The sequence below is a fragment of the Lolium rigidum genome, chromosome 1, assembly GCF_022539505.1.
Source record: "Lolium rigidum isolate FL_2022 chromosome 1, APGP_CSIRO_Lrig_0.1, whole genome shotgun sequence".
Taxonomy (NCBI): Eukaryota; Viridiplantae; Streptophyta; class Magnoliopsida; order Poales; family Poaceae; genus Lolium; species Lolium rigidum.
Genome location: NC_061508.1, coordinates 4,772,441 through 4,793,275, shown reverse-complemented (window position 1 = coordinate 4,793,275; position 20,835 = coordinate 4,772,441). Strand labels below are relative to the sequence as shown.

The 20,835-nt window shown below is 45.3% G+C and overlaps 1 protein-coding gene across 1 annotated transcript; it reads left to right on the top strand.

Moving 5' to 3' along the window:
- The first annotated feature begins 223 nt into the window (after nucleotides 1-223).
- LOC124666414 (cysteine synthase-like) lies at nucleotides 224-2,851 on the top strand. Its single transcript, XM_047203755.1, has 7 exons — nucleotides 224-559; nucleotides 656-783; nucleotides 1,177-1,379; nucleotides 1,525-1,650; nucleotides 1,755-1,913; nucleotides 2,354-2,547; nucleotides 2,692-2,851. The coding sequence occupies exons 1-7, from the start codon at nucleotides 464-466 to the stop codon at nucleotides 2,815-2,817; spliced, it is 1,032 nt and encodes a 343-aa protein (XP_047059711.1). The 5' UTR covers nucleotides 224-463; the 3' UTR covers nucleotides 2,818-2,851.
- The last annotated feature ends 17,984 nt before the right edge of the window (nucleotides 2,852-20,835 follow it).

The window sequence follows — 20,835 nt, the reverse complement described above, 5'->3', positions numbered from 1 at the left end:
GAGAACAGCACCCTCAATTTTCTTTATCGAGCTATAAGACTAAGTTTGAGCGTTGATCGATTCTATTTTTTGCATTTTTCTTCCAAAATCGATGATATGCGTATCACGTATAATCTCAATTCACCACAAGTTGAGGCCGTTTGACTCGTAGCATCGTGACCTGTGGCAAAGTTTGACATTGCATGCCTAATAAAATCCTCCTTCTCCGAGTGGCAGACCACTGGATAAGGGTGGCACGCAAGGTAAAGGAAAATGGCGGCAAAAGGGCATGTTCTTGATCCTTTAAACAAACAAAGAGGCATGGGTTAGAGCGGAGTTGCGCATAAGCAGTGACATCCCAAAACAAATAGTGCCAATTTGGCTATTTGCAGGACAGAGTCGCCAGTCGTCGCTGTGCTCCCCCTGTCTCCTACTCCCGTGAGAAACCAAGAAGCAGGCCAGCGACCTCCAAGCAGCAGCATCCATGGCGCCGGGAGAGGAGGTGGGCAGAAGGGGTGTCCCTTCCCTGCTCGGCGACGGCGGAATCGGGCAGGAACACATCGCGTCCGACGTCACCCAGGCAAACCTCACCCACTCGTTCTATCCGTCCTATATTTTTTAATCGATATATTGGATATTTTGGAGAGGCTCATGTGGCGGAGCTGTTTTGCTTCAGCTCATAGGATGGACGCCGCTGATCGAGCTGAAGCGGATCGCCGGGAAGGACGGAGTGGGTGCCCGGATCGTCGGCAAGATCGAGGCCTACCAGCCACTCTGCTCCGTCAAGGATCGCAGCGCTTTGAGGTTCTGTTAACCCAGCTCATTTTGATTAGTCTCGTTTCTTTTCAGAGATCTTTGGGATGTGATTAGATTAGAGAGCTAGTTTTTTTTTAGTTCAGCAAGTGAGGTGTATGATAGGATACAGTTGAGCTAATTAAGAACCCAACCTCCAGTGAGCTACAATTCATTTTGAGGAATGGTCAACGAGGGGCAAAAGCACGCCTGAACGAAGTTTCCACTTAGGCCAGGATTAAGGCTTTCTGTAAACCACCATTTTTATTGTTTATATTTAGGAATTTGTGGTGGTAAATTTTAACAAGGCAGTAATTTCAAGGAAGTATATATCTTCTTGCACTTTCCAGAATTGATTTTGCAGGTGTTGGGAAATATGAAATTATTTATTCATATGTTCTTCAGGATGATCGAAGATGCTGAAGAGAAAGGGTTGATTTCACCCGGTGTCACGACTCTGGTAGAGCCAACGAGCGGGAATTTGGGGCTAGGACTGATTCTCATTGCTCTGAGCAAAGGTTACAGGTTCGTCGCGGTGATGCCGGGCCTGTACTCGCTTGATAAGCAGATCCTGTTGAGATACATGGGTGCTGAGTTGTTCTTAACCGGTAAGATTGATAGCATCAGCGTTGTCGCTTCCTGTCCCAAAGATAAACAAATGTTTACTTGCTTGCTTGGGTCTGTTTTTCTTCTTCTTGCAATCAGTGTGAATAGTATTTGTAACCTTGTCCATTTGGTGTTACCACATGGCAGATCCAGCACTCGGTTTTCCGGGGATAATGGACAAGGTCGAACAGCTGAAGAAAGAATTACCCAACGTACATGTTCTTGATCAGTTCTCCAATCCAGCAAATCCTGATGCACACATCAGATGGACTGGTACTGTCTCAGGATGACTTGACACATGATGCTCACAAGAAAGGAGTACTTCCGTATTGACCTATGTTTGCAAGTTAGCTCTGAAAGATGTATCTCATTTCCAGGTCCTGAGATTTGGAAGGATACTGCTGGAAAGGTGGACATTTTTGTTGCCGGTTCAGGCTCAGGAGGTACGGTATCTGGTGTTGGAAAGTATCTCAAGATGCAAAATCCAAATGTGAAGATCATTTGTGTGGAACCAGCAGAGAGTCCAGTAATTGCAGGTAAACTATCTGATGTTTGACTCTAAATCAAGAACCACATACCCCATAGCCCTTAGAAATCATCAGTAATGACTGTTTAAAGTCAGATAATCAGTTTTCACTTTGCAGTGCTTCAATGCTCCATAGAAATAAAGTAACAGACTATCATATTAAATGATAGAGAACCCGCAAAACGACTTGGATCTATTATTTGCTACAAAGAGGATTACTTTTTTTCCCATCCTGGTTGTAACTCTCTTGGTGTTTACTATTCAGTCCATTAGCTTCTTTTGTAAGCTGAAAAGGATTATATTCATGTCTCATTATTGTGGCCCAGATAATTATATGGCTCCACATTCGCATCAGATTGTGTGGTACCAGTTACTAAAACAACAACGAAATAGCATGTCAGTGACAGTGACAATATTTTGCCTACTTTCCTTACATGTTGCACTGTTAAGGTGGCGAGCCAGGCAAGCATAAAATCCAGGGAATAGGACCAGGATTCATACCAGAGATTTTGGACACCTCGGTCATCGATGAAGCAGTCAGTGTGACCACTGAGGATGCAATGGCGAACGCGAGGAGGTTGGCAATGGAAGAAGGCCTGCTTGTGGGCATATCTTCTGGAGCTAATTTGGCAGCTTGCTTGAAGGTTCTCATCTCCTATCTAGTTTACTTCATTTTCTCTATAGTGCATTTAAAGAAATAATTTAAAAGGCTAGTGGTTTTATTTTGTTTGTATTTTTATTTTATTCTGTGGTCTTCAATAATCCTTCCGAGTCAAATGTATCTTTAGGTCGCAGCGAGAGAAGAGAACAAGGGGAAGATGATTGTGACCATGTTCCCTAGCGGAGGCGAGCGATACATGAACTCAGACCTCTTTGCCACTGTAAGAGAAGAGTGTGTGGCCATGACCTTTTGATCTCACATTTTATTCAGAAGAGTTGTATGTACAAGGTAGATGCGTCCGGTTACCATGATGTGTTACACAATCTTTCCACGGTGTTCATCTACAAGGTTCCATGAATTTCTGTTGGTCCAGAAATAAATGTCCATTAATTATTACCAGATCATCTCATGCCAAGATTGATGGCAGGAAAACAGAAGATCTATGTTGTGAATTTAAATTTACATGTTAGTTCTTTGGTGCATGCATATATTTATGCTTTGGTGAATCCTAAGAGTATGTAACTAGTTGATTTACCACCTTTCAACAATAGTGAGATGTTTTATCCCGGTTAGACAAATCAGTCTCAGGACCAATACACGCAACTTTTTGGAGTTAATCTTTGATCCTTCTCCTTCATTGGCTTTCTGATGCACTTAAGAAAGGGCACTGCTAGGAATCAGCCGGCTGATACGCTCGAATTATCAGCCGGCTCCCGAGCTGTCCGATCTACCTTTTGGGGGAAATCTCACCCCTTGGGTCAATGCAATATTTTCGTGCAACATTTGTTTACAACATTTTTTCTATGAATCTGTAAAACTTGGAGAAAAAGGTTACAACATTTCAAACAAACCCTTGTAGGATAAAAAAGTATGCAACAAATCCCCATTTGTTTGCAGTTAAAATGTAAAAAAGTGTCATGTTTGCCACACAAAAAAACAACTCATGGTTCTAGCACATGGATAGCAAGCTTCCACACAGCTCTTTCCATGGCTAGTTCTTTGGTGATACTCCAGTCCTTCAGATGTCTCTTTACAGACTCCTCTCATGTCAAGTTTGGTCTACCCCGTCCTCTCTTGACATTATCAGCATCCACTATGCACTAGAGCTTCTGGAGGTCTGCGTTGAATATGCCCAAACCATCTTAGACGATGTTGGACAAACTTCTCTGCAATCGGTGCTACCCCAACTCTATCTCGTATATCATCATTTCGGACTCGGTCATGCGCATCTCCACGACACCTAACTGTTGAACATGCCGCATTTTAGTCGGCCAACACTCGGCGCCATACAACATTGCGGGTCGAACCGCCCTCCTATAGAACTTGCCTTTTAGCTTTTGGGGCACTCTCTTATCACAAAGAATGCCAGAAGCTTGGCACCACTTCATCCATCTGGTTTTGATCCGGTGGTTCACATTTTCATCACTATCCCCATCCTTGTGTAGGATTGACACCAAGTATCGAGGAATATTTTCTTAGTTTTTTTAGATGTCTAATACCACCGGGCAATGATTGTTTGATATCTTACAAGATGAACTAAATAGGCTTGAACTTGATATAAACAATGTGAGAGGGCAAGGATACGATAATGGGTCAAATATGAAAGGAAAACATCAAGGGGTACAAAGGAAACTTTTGAATATAAATCCCAAAGCTTTTTATTCAGCTTGTGGTAGAATATAAATCTATTGGTCCTCTTGATATTCTAATTTTTTTGGAGAAGCGCCCCTTTTATCTGTTTTCTAACATTGCATATAGATTTTTTTTAACCATTCTTGTTAGCGAAAAGAAGCTTTTGTAAACTCAAGTTGCTGAAATCATATTTGAGTTATACTGTGGCCCGCCTGGTAGTGACCGCATCTGCTTCATCTTCTGCGCGACACGACAATACTGGTGCCGGCATCGCTTCCGCATCCTGCCAAGTGAATTAATGGCCGCACAACGATGCATGTTCTCGAGAATGGGTGCCCGCCTTAATGTAGACGCTGGGGACATCCATTCCATCACACAACCCTAGCTACCTCCCGAATCCCCAACCCTAGAACCTGTTATCACCAGATTTTGGCCAAATCAGGAGATGGGCCGTAAGTGAAGATGGGCTTGAAGGATATACACGTGGAGCGTCTTTGAAGCGGCCTTGCGCGAAGAGTTTGGGCTAGATTGCCCGTGTATCTGTAAATATAGTAGATTGCATCTTAGCTTAGAATTAAAAGATAGAGTTTAGCCCGTGCACGGTTAGGTGCACGCCCGAATTAGAAAGTCCCTTGGACTATAAATATGTATCTAGGGTTATCGAAAAAGGAGGACAATCACGTTCACAACAAACACAAATCAGGCGCATCGCCACCCCTTCTTTCGAGGGTTTCTCCCGGGTAAGCATCATGCTGCCTAGATCGCATCTTGCGATCTAGGCAGCGCACGTTTATTCGTTTACCTTGTGTTGCTCGTGCTGAAGCGTTGTTGATGGCGAGTAGCACTATTTATCATAGATGTTTTGGGGCTTGCATGGATGCTTTTCTTATGCATATTTGCTTAGCTATGCCGTCCCTCGATATCTAGCTGCCCTTATACCTATCCAGGTGTAAGGGCAGCACCTTGCTTGTTCGTTATTTAGTATATCCAATCTGTTATAGTTGTTCCTTGATTCTTCAAGGATTGGTTTAATATCTGTATGGTTAGGCCTTGCAAACGGGTTGAACGATCCGGTAGTACGTAAGGTACGGTTTGTTAGTCCTAAGAGGGATGTTCCGGGAATTAACTTAATGTTGGTTTTTAGGCCTCTTTTAGGGTTAGCTTTCCATTATCTTTCGTGTCTATTAGGCTCAACTACGCGTAGGATGTTCCGATCATGCGGTGAAAACCCTAAACTGTCGTAGATTGGTTTAACTTTGTATTGATCAAGCGGGAGCCTCATGTCATCGTTATCCCGACGTGAACCATGGGGCGATCGGCTCTATGAGCCGATCCACAGGGCAACCTGAGAGCCGATCGGGCTCGTATTTAATGTTTACGTGTCTGCCATGCAGGAAATTAATCGAAGCAATCCAACACCTTCCTGACCAGGTATAGGTCAGGTGGCACGCCCTTGCAACCGCTAGGACGTGTGCCGGAACATTTGTGGGACGACGTCGAGGGACCAGGGCCCCCTGCAGTCTTGGAAGCCTCCCGTCTCTTCGTGTTGCTTAACCACTGCTCGCCGGTGGGTTTTGGCAGGCAACACATTCTGGCACGCCCGGTGGGACAATCGGGACAATCTTCCGCAACAACCACGTCAACATCCGTGATGGCGGAAGAACCGATCAAGTACGAAGATCTGCCTGCTGAGCATAAGAAGAAATATGATGATCTCAAGGCCACCTTCGAAGCCGATCTCATCGGCTCTTTCGAGAAGACCCGTTCGCACGGCATCAAGTTCAAAGGGTTCCAACCCGAAGGCGCGTTAGAGGGACTAGATCTATCTCTCCCTTCGGAGGAACATACCAGAGCCCTGCGACAGGAAATCAACTATGTCGTTGCTCATTCTCTTCATCGGCATTCTGAGAGCCTGGTGAACACTCTAGAGCGTGTTGCGCTTAATGTGGTGCAAGAAATCATGAAGCATCGGTATTCTCCGTCAGGACCTGCTCTATGAACTCACCAGGGAGAGATACCGCTCTACACCAGGCCACCACTGCCGTACACGATGGCAGCTCCACAGCAACAAGGTTCGCCAGCGTACGTCGTCTACAAGGTTGGAGGTGATCCTGGTGATTACCAATTCCTGTATGAGCCGCCCAAGGAGATTCCACATGGATACGTGTGCACATACGTGCCGGACTGCAACAACTGGATGAGCCAGGTTACAGCAGGAGGGACTGCCACGGCAGGAGGGGTCGCCGGAACAGGAGTAGTTTCTGGAGCCAGAAACAGTTCTGGAGCAGATGCTGAGAAACAGGCGTGGCTAGCTAAATATGCCACCGGAACAAGTCATGAACGTTCAACCTCTGCAGCTCCTACGGTGGATGAGATCACCGCAATCTTGAGAGATCAGTTCGGCATCCTGCCGAAGAAGAGAATGATCGGCTATTCCAAGCCGTATCCCAACGAGTATGACCTAATCCCACTACCGCCTAAGTATCGGCTCCCTGACTTCACAAAATTCAGTGGATCAGAAGGAACCAGCTCAATTGAGCACGTGAACCGATATTTGGCACAGTTGGGCATGGTCTCAGCTTCAGACGAGCTGCGTGTGAGGTTCTTTTCACAATCTCTCACGGGTCCGGCCTTTGGGTGGTACACCTCGTTGCCACCAGATTCGGTTCGAACGTGGATGCAGCTGGAAGAGCAGTTTCACATACAGTACCATTCAGAAGCTACTGAAGCTGGCATTGCCGATCTGACACAGGTTCGGCAGAGGCGAGGAGAGACGGTGTCTGAATACATTCAGCGCTCGGGACCGTCAGAAACCGATGTTATTCGGTTCGTTTATCTGAGAAGGAAGCAGTCGAGCTGGCGATAGCAGGCCTGTCAGCGCCGCTCAAAGTTGTGACCTTCCAAGCTGACTACAATTCACTGGCGCATATGGTTCAGAAATTGACATCATATGAACAGCGCCACCTAGAATTGTACCAGGATAAGTTCAAGCGCGTCGCCCTGATCGAGACGGAACAAGATGAAGATTCTGCAGGAGATCAGGAAGTCGCTGTAGCTGAATGGACTCGGGGGGCAAAACCCGTGTCCTGCAAGTGGGTGAAACAACCAGGGCCTGCAAAAGGGTTTGACTTTGATTTAAGCAAAACGGAGCAAATTTTTGATTTGCTGCTGAAGGAAAAACAGTTGAAGTTACCCGAAGGCCACAAAATCCCCACGTTACAAGAGATGAACGGCATGCCATACTGCAAATGGCATCACACGTTCACCCATGCCACCAACTACTGCAAAGTCTTGCGCGGACAGATTCAAATGGCGATAGAACAAGGCCGATTACTCTTCGGTCAGTTTGCCATGAGAGTTGACACACAGCCGTTTTCGGACGTCAACATGGTGGATCTCAGCCACTGCATAAGACGCGAGCCAGGTTTCTCTTTTGATATCAACATGGCAGGGCTTGGAGATCGCCATGGCAAGGATAAGCCAGAGAGCAGTCGCTCCCGTGGCAAAGATAAAGAGGAGGCCGATCCACGCGACCGGCCCCAGCATGATGACAGACGGTATTTGACTGAGGAAGAGGTGATAAGCGTATGGTATCAACGACCACTCTCCGCACATCTCCTTAACAAATATGAGCAGCAATACGACCGACATCGGCGCTACGACATAGACGATGATAGATATCGTCGGTCTGATGCAGACAACAGGAAATACCGTCGATACGAAGGGTATGAGCGTCACGCCAGAGGGAGGTCAAGAGAGCAAGAGGACATGGATAAGCATTGGAACTGTCCTTTCTTCAAACACTGCTGGGACTCAGGAATGAGCCGATTGCCTACAATCGAGAACTGCCCAGAATGTAGACAGAAGAGGAAGGGAACAAATGAAGTTTCAGTGTTCAAGCGTCTAGGACCTCTCCCACCTCAGAAAAAACGGGCTGAGTCATCTCAAGATGAAGACTTCGAGGAGTCAGAGGAAGAAGATAGGTATCACCGGCCACGGTGGTGTCCTGATGGACTCAGCCACTCCCAAAAGCGCAGAGTCCAACGGCTACGAAACTTGGAGGAAGCCGAGGCGCAATACCTGTATACGTTGAGGAAAGCACGGCCTGATCTGGCCTTGAAAATTCAGCAAACACTGGAGACAGAGGCTCGCCCACCAAAGAAGGTGTGGCGACCCAAGCAGACAAAAGCCGATGCAGAGGCATCGGCTGATACAAACATGGTGTTCATTCTCCCGTCAGAGTTTTGTGCTCCAAGAGATGAGGAAGTATCAGTGGCACAGTTTGATTGCGGTCCACGACCAGTTATCTTCGAGAAGCCACGAGAGAGGAGCTACAGGCATCTGAAAGCCCTATACCTGAAAGGTTATATCAATGGGCAGCCTATCGGCAAGATGCTGGTTGACACGGGAGCAGCAGTCAACATAATGCCGTACTCCATGTTACGACGTTTGGGATGTTCCAATGAAGATCTGATCAAGACCAACGTCACGCTAAGCGATTTCAACGGCCAAGCGTCAGAAGCCAAAGGTGTCCTGAACGTAGACTTAACTGTCGGCCAAAAAACCATCCCTACGTCGTTCTTCATCGTCGACAGCAAAATCACTTACGCTGTCCTGCTAGGAAGGGATTGGATCCACGCTAACTGTTGCATTCCATCCACAATGCATCAGTGCATCATACAATGGGATGGAGATGAAGTGGAGGTTGTTCATGCAGATGATTCGATTGAAATCTCTTTGGCCGCCATGAACATCTGGGAAGCAAACGACCAAGAGCCGCTCTCTGGAATCAATCTGGATGGCTGTGAGCGCATCGAAGCTTCAAAAAATGGGGTGAGGCTGGTCTTATCCACTGGCCTGACAGAGTAGCAAGATCCAAGTCTATGGACGTACGTGGCAAGGCCGATCCCAGCGATCGGCCCCCAAAAAATTAAGAAGCAAGGATCTCACCTCAAGCATGTCACGTAGCCATAGCAGAGAAACAAGAAGTTGTAAACCCTCATTAAACATTGCAATGGAAAAGGAGGCCGATTCCAGCAATCGGCCAAAATTAGCCTCAACATGCCTTCTACCTGTGTTCAGCATTGATTTAGCAGGCGATGGGAAGCTGGGGTATGGGTTTACATCATCTGATGAGCTAGAAGAGTTACAACTGCAAGGGAGGCCGATTCCAGCAATCGGCCAAAATCATTCTCACCACACTTGCTAGTCGCTGTGCTATTTAGCATGGTGAGTGGTGTGACAGGCTTATAGTTGGCTGGAAAGCTGATATCTTCAATCACTTGAAGGATTCGGCTCGGGGGGCATACACACAGAGAAGGTACAAGGCCACGAAGTATGTACCCAGGAAGAGCCGATCCATGAAATCGATCGGCTAATAAATAAATAAATCAAAAATACAAAAAATTTAAGCACAGCCGATGCTTGGACATCGACTTGAGAATTACAGAGCTTCAACTACCACTTGAGCAGGCCTCTTTGATGAGCCAACTGCACCCTTGACCTGAAGGCAGACAACGTCACGACTGGCCAGAGCTTCAACTGCAGCGTCATTGGGAAGTGGGGCTGGATTTCTTCAAGGATGTTCTTCACCTCTTCAGAGTTTTCGACCAATGTTTCAATGAGGGAAGAAAGCAGAGCTTTGAGGCGTTGGAGCTTGGACTTGGTTCATCACATGCTGTGGAGGGGCCGGCTCGATAGATTCAGGGTCGAACGACAGCAAGCCTGAGAGATCACAACCCTGACAAACAACAAGAGCAGCATAAGCATGCAGATCAGGGTAAGGGCGAGCCCAACAAAGGGAGCATACCTCTTCTAGGACCATGGGAGCAACCGATGACGAAGCGATCGGCTGTGGCGTTTTTCCTGGGGTTTGGCCAAGGTGGCGACTTGGTCGATGTCACCTTTAGTTGTGGAGGGCATCAGAACTTCATCAGCATCCCCACTGGAAGCTTCTTCAGTCTGCAAGAAAAAGATTGTGAGCCGATCTGAGCAGCAAAGCACAATGCCGTCAGCAAAGATGGTGCCCTGTTTTGATGAGCTGGAGGGGCAACAGGTTCAGGGGCTGACCTTTTGTTGGAAGCCGATGGTGGCACATCTGGTTGGTTTTACGTGGTGGTGTCCTCAGAAGTGCCCGAGCTCGAGCCTCGTCGGCTGGATTGCATCTCCTTGCTGATATTATCTTCGGTAGAGGTCTACAAGAGCAGGATTAATGAACTAATAGCCTAGAAGGATGTTGCTCTTCAAAGTTTTCCTGGCAGCCACCTTTCTCGCTGCTGTTCTCGCCCTGGCTGAGGCTCGGGGGGCAGCTGGACCTGAAGATCCTTTGCTCTTGGGAGCCGATTTTGGCTGAAATCGGCTAGCTCTGCACCACAATCTTTTTGAACGGTGGTGAGTTCTTGCAGAAGGGAACCACCGGAGCTGGTGGGAGGAATTTGAAGAGGGAGCCATCATCATTGATAGGCTCTGGGCCATCTTGTTCTGCAGAAGTATCAGTTTCAGCATCAAGTTGTTTCAGCAACGGTCCTAGAGCTTTCCTGAAGGCATTAATTCAGGAGTTTTGCCGTTAAATCTAACATTAAGCTCAGGTGATTTGGAGTCCAAGATTTAGGGTTCGTGCGGCTGCGGGCTGGACCTGTTCGATCGGAAATTTTGGATCTGAATTTGAGCAAAGGTTGCAGGTTATCGTCTGAGGGGATAACTGAATTGACCTGCCTCGCAAGTTATCATGAAGGACTGATGCGTTGCCATCGGCTCATTGAGCATTGATCAAGTTAACAATCGGCAAAGTCAGGATGAGGGGAAATCGGCTAAATCAACATGAAGGAAATCGGCAAAATCGAATTGAAGGAAATTCTTCATTAATAATAGGATTTCTTACATAAAAGAGCTGATTGCTCTCAAAAGGAAGAACTAGGGGATACACTGTCCCATCTACTACTATTGGTCCTATGCTAAGGATCCTATCTACGGGCCGTCGCTGCCCTCGTCGTCGCCGTCGTCGCTGCTGTCGGCGCTACTCCCGGCGGGCTCGTCGTCGCTGCTGCCGCGGCCGCCGGCAGGGCCCTCATTGTCCTCATCCTCCTCGTCAGCATCGTCGTCGTTGTCGAAGTCGCTGAGGTTTCTCGGCCAGGGGCAAAAGCGCTTGGCCGGCGGCTCGTCGGAGGAGGTGTCGTCTTCCTCCTCCTCTTCCTCCTCCTCCTCCTCGAAGGAGGTGAAGTCATCCCAGGAGAAGCGATCGTCATCGCTCTCCTCCTCCGTTTCCCCGTCGGCGAGGAAGCGGAGGTCGCTCTCCCCGTCGGTCGAGGACTTGTCGTCCTCAGACCAGACGGAGAAGTCGTGGCTGGCCTCGTCCCCGTCTTCTAGGGCCCGGCGAATGTGGTCCGCCATTGGGACCCACTCCGGCGTCGGCTCGCGGAGGGGGGAGGATTGGACGGAAAGACCCGACGAAGAAGAGGAGGAAGAAGAGGAAGACATGGTGGCAGAGGAGGGCTTTTGGAGTGCTAATGCGAAGGGGACGAAGAAGGGAACTGCAAGATGTGGCTAAATAAAAGGGGATATAGCGGAGATTTAATGCTTAAGCAGTTTTCGAGGATGTGGTGCCACAACTGTCAAATCGTGCAGGGAAGTTGAGAAGGCAAGGCATCATGATGAAGAATACTGCGACGGTTCTGCTCTGCCACGACATGACCCTTCGAAGGACAGAGTGGTTTTGAAATTATCATGGCCAAAACCAGGGGGGCATGTGTTATCACCAGATTTTGGCCAAATCAGGAGATGGGCCGTAAGTGAAGATGGGCTTGAAGGATATACACGTGGAGCGTCTTTGAAGCGGCCTTGCGCGAAGAGTTTGGGCTAGATTGCCCGTGTATACGTAAATATAGTAGATTGCATCTTAGCTTAGAATTAAAAGATAGAGTTTAGCCCGTGCACGGTTAGGTGCACGCCCGAATTAGAAAGTCCCTTGGACTATAAATATGTATCTAGGGTTATCGAAAAAGGAGGACAATCACGTTCACAACAAACACAAATCAGGCGCATCGCCACCCCTTCTTTCGAGGGTTTCTCCCGGGTAAGCATCATGCTTGCCTAGATCGCATCTTGCGATCTAGGCAGCATACGTTTATTCGTTTACCTTGTGTTGCTCGTGCTTGAAGCGTTGTTGATGGCGAGTAGCACTATTTATCATAGATGTTTTGGGGCTTGCATGGATGCTTTTCTTATGCATATTTGCTTAGCTATGCCGTCCCTCGATATCTAGCTGCCCTTATACCTATCCAGGTGTAAGGGCAGCACCTTGCTTGTTCGTTATTAAGTAGATCCAATCTGTTATAGTTGTTCCTTGATTCTTCAAGGATTGGTTTAATATCTGTATGGTTAGGCCTTGCAAACGGGTTGAACGATCCGGTAGTACGTAAGGTACGGTTTGTTAGTCCTAAGAGGGATGTTCCGGGAATTAACTTAATGTTGGTTTTTAGGCCTCTTTTAGGGTTAGCTTTCCATTATCTTTCGTGTCTATTAGGCTCAACTACGCGTAGGATGTTCCGATCATGCGGTGAAAACCCTAAACTGTCGTAGATTGGTTTAACTTTGTATTGATCAAGCAGGAGCCTCATGTCATCGTTATCCCGACGTGAACCATGGGGCGATCGGCTCTATGAGCCGATCCACAGGGCAACCTGAGAGCCGATCGGGCTCGTATTTAATGTTTACGTGTCTGCCATGCAGGAAATTAATCGAAGCAATCCAACACCTTCCTGACCAGGTATAGGTCAGGTGGCACGCCCTTGCAACCGCTAGGACGTGTGCCGGAACATTTGCGGGACGACGTCGAGGGACCAGGTCCCCCTGCAGTCTTGGAAGCCTCCCGGCTCTTCGTGTTGCTTAACCACTGCTCGCCGGTGGGTTTTGGCAGGCAACAGAACCGTCATCCACCTTCTCCCCACTCGCTCCATGGTGGGTGGAAGAACGAGATGTCGCCTAGAGGGGGGTGAATATGTTGGAGATATGCCCAAGAGGCAATAATAAAATGGTTATTATAATATATCTTTGTGTTTATGATAATGTTTGCATACCATGCTATAATTGTATTAACCGAAACATTGATACATGTGTGTTATGTAAACAACAAGGAGTCCCTAGTAAGCCTCTTGTATAACTAGCTTGTTGATTAATAGATGATCATGGTTTCGTGATCATGAACATTGGATGTTATTGATAACAAGGTTATGTCATTAGGTGAATGATATAATGGACAAACACCCAAATAAGCCTAGCATAAGATCAAGTCATTAAGTTCAATTTGCTATAAGCTTTCGATACATAGTTGCCTTAGTCCTTCGACCATGAGATCATGTAAATCACTTACACCGGAAGGGTACTTTGATTACATCAAACGCCATTGCGTAAATGGGTGGCAATAAAGGTGGGATTAAGTATTTGGAAAGTGTGAATTGAGGCATATGGATCAATAGTGGGATTTGTCCATCCTGATGACGGATAGATATACTCTGGGCCCTCTCGGTGGAATGTCATCTAATTAGCTTGCAAGCATATGAATAGTTCATAAGAGATCACATACCACGGTACGAGTAAAGAGTACTTGTCGGTAACGAGGTTGAACAAGGTATGGAGATACCGATGATCAAACCTCGGACAAGTAAAATATCGCGAGACAAAGGGAATTGGCATCGTATGTAAATGGTTCAATCGATCACTAAGTCATCGTTGAATATGTGGGAGCCATTATGGATCTCCAGATCCCGCTATTGGTTATTGCTCGGAGAGGAGTCTCGACCATGTCTGCATAGTTCGCGAACCGTAGGGTGACGCGCTTAAGGTTCGATGTCGCATAAGTAGATATGGAATATGGTATGGAAACGAAGTTTGTTCGGAGTCTCGGATGGGATCCAGGACATCACGAGGAGGTCCGGAATGGTCCGGAGAATAAGATTCATATAAGGGAAGTTGATTTCTAGGTTTCGGAAAAGTTCGGAATTTTTCCGGTGAAAGACCGGAAGGTTCTAGAAGGTTCCGGAGGGGTCCAAAAACCCTAAGGGTGGATCAATTTGGAAGGCTTTTGGGGGAAGGAAAGTTCCCCCCTCCCCCTTTGGCCGGCCCTAGATGGGTTTGGACGTGGGGAGGCACCCCAAACCGACCCTCCCCACTATATAAAGAGGGGAGGGGTGGCCGGCCAAGTCCCCAACTTGAAAACCCTAGCCGCCACCTCTCCTCCCTCCTCTTTCTCTCTGCTGTGGCTTAGGCGAAGCCCTGCAGAGATTCTCCTCCACCACCACCACCACGCCGTCGTGCTGCTGGGATTCCGAGGAGATCTACCACACCTCCGCTGCCCGCTGGAACGGGGAGAGGAAGGGCTTCATCGACACCGTACGCGCGACCGAGTACGGAAGTGCTGCCGGATTGCAGCACTGGGGATGATCGTCTACATCAACAACGAGATCTGATCTCGTAGGCTTTGGAAATCATCAAGGGTTAGTATCTTGTCAATCTCGTTGCTTCGATCTTGTAGATTAGATCTTGGGTGTTCCATAGATTAGATCTTGGATTTATTCGTCTTGCGGTAGGAAAATTTTTGTTTTCTATGCTACGAACCCCAACAGAATAGGCGTTTTAAAACACGGATTTAGCTTTTAAGAATGCGGAATTAAACTAACGTTTATTTTACAAGCACAAATCCTAAATATGCTAGGCTCACCTAAGTGCAACAACAACAACTAGAGCTAAGCAAGATAGGCACAAGATATATGTAGCACAAGTGATAGCAAGATATATGTACTTCAAGCACGATGGCTATCACAAGGAAAGTAAGCTCGGGTATAGAAATAACCGAGGCACGCGGAGACGAAGATGTATTCCCGTGTTCCCTTCCTTTGCAAGAAGATACGTCACATTTAGAGGGGTGGGGATCTCACGAAGGATTTCCCAACGCCACGAAGGCTCACCCTATTCTCCGAGCCTATCCCACGAAGTAATAGCCCTTTCCTTATGGCTAGCTTTTCCTCCACTCCGGAGATGGTAAGCTCCACAACCACTTCACAAGCTCCATGAAAGAGAAGTCCGTGCCCCTTCACAATCTTCCACGAAGAGGTCATCGGGACACCAACCAAGCCAACTAGGAGGTTGATGCGCGTAAATATACACGTCCGTTGGGAACCCCAAGAGGAAGGTGTGATGCGCACAGCAGCAAGTTTTTCCCTCAGAAAGAAAGCAAGGTTATCGAACCAGTAGGAGCCAAGAAGCACGTGAAGGTTGTTGGTGGAGTAATGTAGTGCGGCGTAACACCAGTGAAACCGGCGCCAACGTGGAACCTGCACAACACAACCAAAGTACTTTGCCCCAACGTAACAGTGAGGTTGTCAATCTCCCCGGCTTGTTGAAAACAAAGGATTAAGCGTATCGAGTGGAAGATGGTGTTTGTTTGCAAAGAACAGTAAAACAGTAGAATGTATTCAGATGTAAAAGAATGGGCCGGGATCCACAGTTCACTAGAGGTGTCTCTCCAATAAGATAACTAACATGCTGGGTGAACAAATTACAGGCGGGCAATTGACAAATAAAGATTCAATACATATCAACGATGATTACTATGTGATTTAATCAGGGCATTACGACAAAGTACATAGACCGCTATCCAGCATGCATCTATGCCTAAATAATCCACCTTCAGGTTATCATCCGAACCCCTTCCGGTATTAAGTTGTAAACAACGAGATAATTGCATTAAGTATGGTGCGTAATGTAATCAACACAAATATCCTTAGACAAAGCATCGATGTTTTATCCCTAGTAGCAACAGCACATCCACAACCTTAGAACTTTCCGTCACTCGTCCCAGATTCAATGGAGGCATGAACCCACTATCGAGCATAAATACTCCCTCTTGGAGTTACAAGTATCAACTTGGCCGAGCCTCTACTAGCAATGGAGAGCATGCAAGAACATAAACAACACATATATGATAGATTGATAATCAACTTAACATAATATTCTATATTCATCGGATCCCGCCAAACACAACATGTAGCATTACAAATAGATGATCTTGATCATGTTAGGCAGCTCACAAGATCTAAACAATGATAGCACAAGCGGAGAAGACAACCATCTAGCTAATGCTATGGACCCATAGTCCAAGGATGAACTACTCACGCATCAATCCGGAGACGGGCATGATGATGTAGAGCCCCTCCGGTGATGATTCCCCTCTCCGGCAGGGTGCCGGAGGCGATCTCCTGAATCCCCCGAGATGGGATTCGCGACGGCGGCGTCTCTGGAAGGTTTTCCGTATCGTGGCTCTCGGTACAGGGGGTTTCGCGACGAAGGCTATTTGTAGGCGGAAGGGTAGGTCAGGGGGCGTCATGAGGGGCCCACACAACAGGCCGGCGCGGCCAGGGCTTGGCCGCGCCGCCCTGGTGTGTCGCCACCTTGTGGCCCCACTTCGTCTCCCTTTCGGTCTTCTGGAAGCTTTGTGTAAAAATAGGCCCCTGGGCGTTGATTTCGTCCAATTCCGAGAATATTTCCTTACTAGGATTTCTGAAACCAAAAACAGCAGAAAACAAGCAAGCGGCACTTCGGCATCTTGTTAATAGGTTAGTGCCGTAAAATGTATAATAATGTTGTAAAGTATGTATAAAACATTCAAGTATTGTAATAAAAGTAGCATGGAACATAAGAAATTATAGATACGTTTGAGACGTATCAAGCATCCCCAAGCTTAGTTCCTACTCGCCCTCGAGTAGGTAAACGATAACACAAATAATTTCTGAAGTGACATGCTACCAACATAATCTTGATCAACATTATTGTAAAGCATATGAGATGAATGGAGTGATCTGAACAAAAGATTGCTAACAAAGATAATGACTAAACAAATTAATCATATAGCAAAACTTTTCATGAATAGTACTTTCAAACAAGTATCAACAAGTCTTGCATAAGAGCTAACTCATAAGCAATAAATTCAAAGTAGAATGAATTGAAGCAACACAAAGGATGAATAAGTTTCAGCAATTGCTTTCAACTTGTAACATGTATATCTCATGGATATTTGTCAACATAGAGTAATATAACAGGTGCAATAAGTAAACATGTAAGAATCAATGCACACAGTTAACACAAGTGTTTGCTTCTAAGATAGAAAGAAGTGGGTAAACTGACTCAACAATAAAGTAAAAGAATGGCCCTTCGCAGAGGGGAACATGGATTACTATTTTTGTGCTAGAGCTTTTGTTTTGAAAACATAGAAACACTTTTGACAACGGTAGTAATAATTCATATGTGCTATGCATAATACTTCCTACAAGTTGCATGTCTCATGCATAGAGTACTAATAGTGCTCGCACCTTGTCCTACTTAGCTCGGAAAACACGGATTATCATCGCATAACATATGTTTCAACCAAGTGTCACAAAGGGGTACCTCTATGCCGCTCTGTACAAATGTCTAAGGAGAAAGCACGCATTGGATTTCTCGCTTTTGATTATTCTCAACTTAGACATCCATACCGGGACAACATAGACAACGAGATAATGGACTCCTCTTTTAATGCTTAAGCATTCAACAACGATTAATATTCTCATAAGAGATTGAGGTTGTATGTCCAAACTGAAACTTCCACCATGATACATGGCTTTAGTTAGCGGCCCAATGTTCTTCTCTAACATATGCATACTCAAACCATTTGATCATGAAATCGCACTTACTTCAGACAAGACAAACATGCATAGCATCTCACATGATATCCAACAAAGGTAAAGTTGATGGCGTCCCCAGAAACATGGTTACCGCTCAACAAGCAACTTATAAGAATTAAGACACATAACTACATATTCATCACCACAATAGTTTTTAAGCTATTTGTCCCATGAGCTATATATTGTAAAGGTAAAGGAATGAAATTTTAAAGGTAGCACTCAAGTAATTTACTTTGGAATGGCAGAAAAAATACCACATAGTAGGTAGATATGGTGGACACAAATGGCATGGGTTTTGGCTCAAGGTGTTTGGATGCACGAGAAGCATTTCCTCTCAGTACAAGGTTTGGGCTAGCAAGGTTGTTTGAAGCAAACACAAGTATGAACAGGTACAGCAAAACTTACACAAAAACATATTGCAAGCATTATAAGGCTCTACACTTGTCTTCCTTGTTGTTCAAACACTTTACCCGAAAATATCTAGACTTAGAGAGACCAATCATGCAAACCAAATTAAACAAGCTCTACGGTAGTTCTTCATTAATAGATTAAACTACATGATGCAAGAGCTTAAACATGATCTATGAGAGCTCAAAAAATTGCCAAGTTACCAAACCATATGCAGTATTTTCTGATTCCAACCAAATAGCAATTTAACGAAGCAATTTCAGCCTTCGCCATGAACATTAAAGCACAATTAAGAACACAAGTGTTCCATATGAAAAAACGGAGCGTAATATCTCCAATATAAGAATGGTGGGATCCAACTTTATTCAAACCGAAACAAAAATAAAAGCAAACCGACGCTCCAAGTAAAGAACATAAGATGTGATGGAATAAAAATATAGTTTCACTAGAAGTGACATGATAATGTTGTCGATGAAGAAGGGGATGCCTTGGGCATCCCCAAGTTTAGATGCTTGAGTCTTCTTAAAATATGCAGGGATGAACCACCGGGGCATCCCCAAGCTTAGACCTTTCACTCTTCTTGATCATAGTATATCATCCTCTTCTCTTGACCCTTGAAAACTCCCTTCACACAAACTTCAAGCAAATTCATTAGAGGGTTAGTGCATAACCAAAATTCACACATTCAGAGGTGACACAATCATTCTTAACACTTCTGGACATTGCACAAAGCTTCTGAAAGTTAATGGAACAAAGAAACTCATTCAACATAGCAAAAGCGGCAATGCGAAATAAAAGACAGAATCTGTCAAAAACAGAACAGTCCGTAAATATGAATCTGGCAGGGGCTTTTAACTTGCTCAAATGGAAAAACTCAAAACTAATGAAAGTTGCGTACATATATGAGGATCATGCTCGTAAATTTGCAGATTTTTTCGATTTTTTTACAGAGACTTATGCGAGAATTCGTGACAGACAGCAATGCTGTTTCTACGCAGCGATCCAAATCTATCATCAACTTTAACATGGAAACTTTACTTGGCACAAAAACATGATAAGGAGAGGTTGCTACAGTAGTAAACAACTTCCAAGACTCAACAATACAGTAAATAAAATAAAACTTGGGTTATCTCCCAAGAAGTGCTTTTCTTTAACGCCTTTCAGCTAGGCGCAGAAAGTGCAAATCAAGTAACATCAAGAGAAGAAGCATCAACATTATTACCTTGGGAGCTGGGAGTTTTCTCAACAATGCATTGTATCTGGTCTATATAAGTAACTCCTCTCTCATTGCTCCTAGGCTTACTATTCTCATCAAACAAATTTTTAGGAACAAGCCAAGCATAGTTATTTTCCAAAGCTTCATGCATCCCTAGGAGCTTACTAGGTATTGGCGCCTTAATTTCTCTACCATCATTAACATTATTAGTATACTTAATTCTATAAATATCCATCTTTTCAAGTATTTGTTTAAAATTAGGAAAGAAACCAAGCCTCTTATGCTTAATAAAAACTTTTCTAGCTTCTTTAACTATATCCTCAAATTCTCTAACAAGGACTTTTAAAACAAAATTTCTCTTTTCTCCCATCTCCATATCCGAAAGTGTAAGAAACATATGTTGTATTATGGGATTGAAATTAACAAATCTAGTTTCCAACATGTGTATTAAACAGGTAGAAGCACTTTCATAAGTAGGAGCAGTTTTTAATAATGGTATATCTTCAAAATCTTCATCCATGCTAACATGGGTGAAAAATTCTTCTATATTATCTCTTACAATGATACACCCTCGTCCTACCGGTATCTTTTCCAGAGTAAACTTAGGATGAAGCATGATGAAATAAGCAAAAAGTAAACTAAACAAGTAAAGTAAAGACAAGTAACTAATTTTTTTGTGTTTTGATATAGAACTAGTAAATAAGACAGTAAATAAAGTAACTAATTTTTTGTGTTTTTAGATATGAAGCAAACAAGACAGTAAATAAAGTAAAGTAAAGCAAGACAAAAACAAAGTAAAGAGATTGGAAGTGGAGACTCCCCTTGCAGCGTGTCTTGATCTCCCCGGCAACGGCGCCAGAAAGACAGTTGCTGGCGTGCAGTTGACGTGGGAGATAGAAATCTTTGTGGTGTAACTTTTCTTCAGATCCCCGGCAACGGCGCCAGAAAAACAGTCTTGATGCGCGTAAATGTACACGTCCGTTGGGAACCCCAAGAGGAAGGTGTGATGCGCACAGCAGCAAGTTTTTTCCTCGGAAAGAAACCAAGGTTATCGAACCAGTAGGATCCAAGAAGCACGTGAAGGTTGTTGGTGGAGGAATGTAGTGCGGCGCAACACCAGTGAAACCGGCGCCAACGTGGAACCTGCACAACACAACCAAAGTACTTTGCCCCAACGTAACGATGAGGTTGTCAATCTCACCGGCTTGCTGAAAACAAAGGATTAAGCGTATCGAGTGGAAGATGGTGTTTGTTTGCAAAGAACGAGTAAAACGAGTAGAATGTATTCAGATGTAAAAGAATG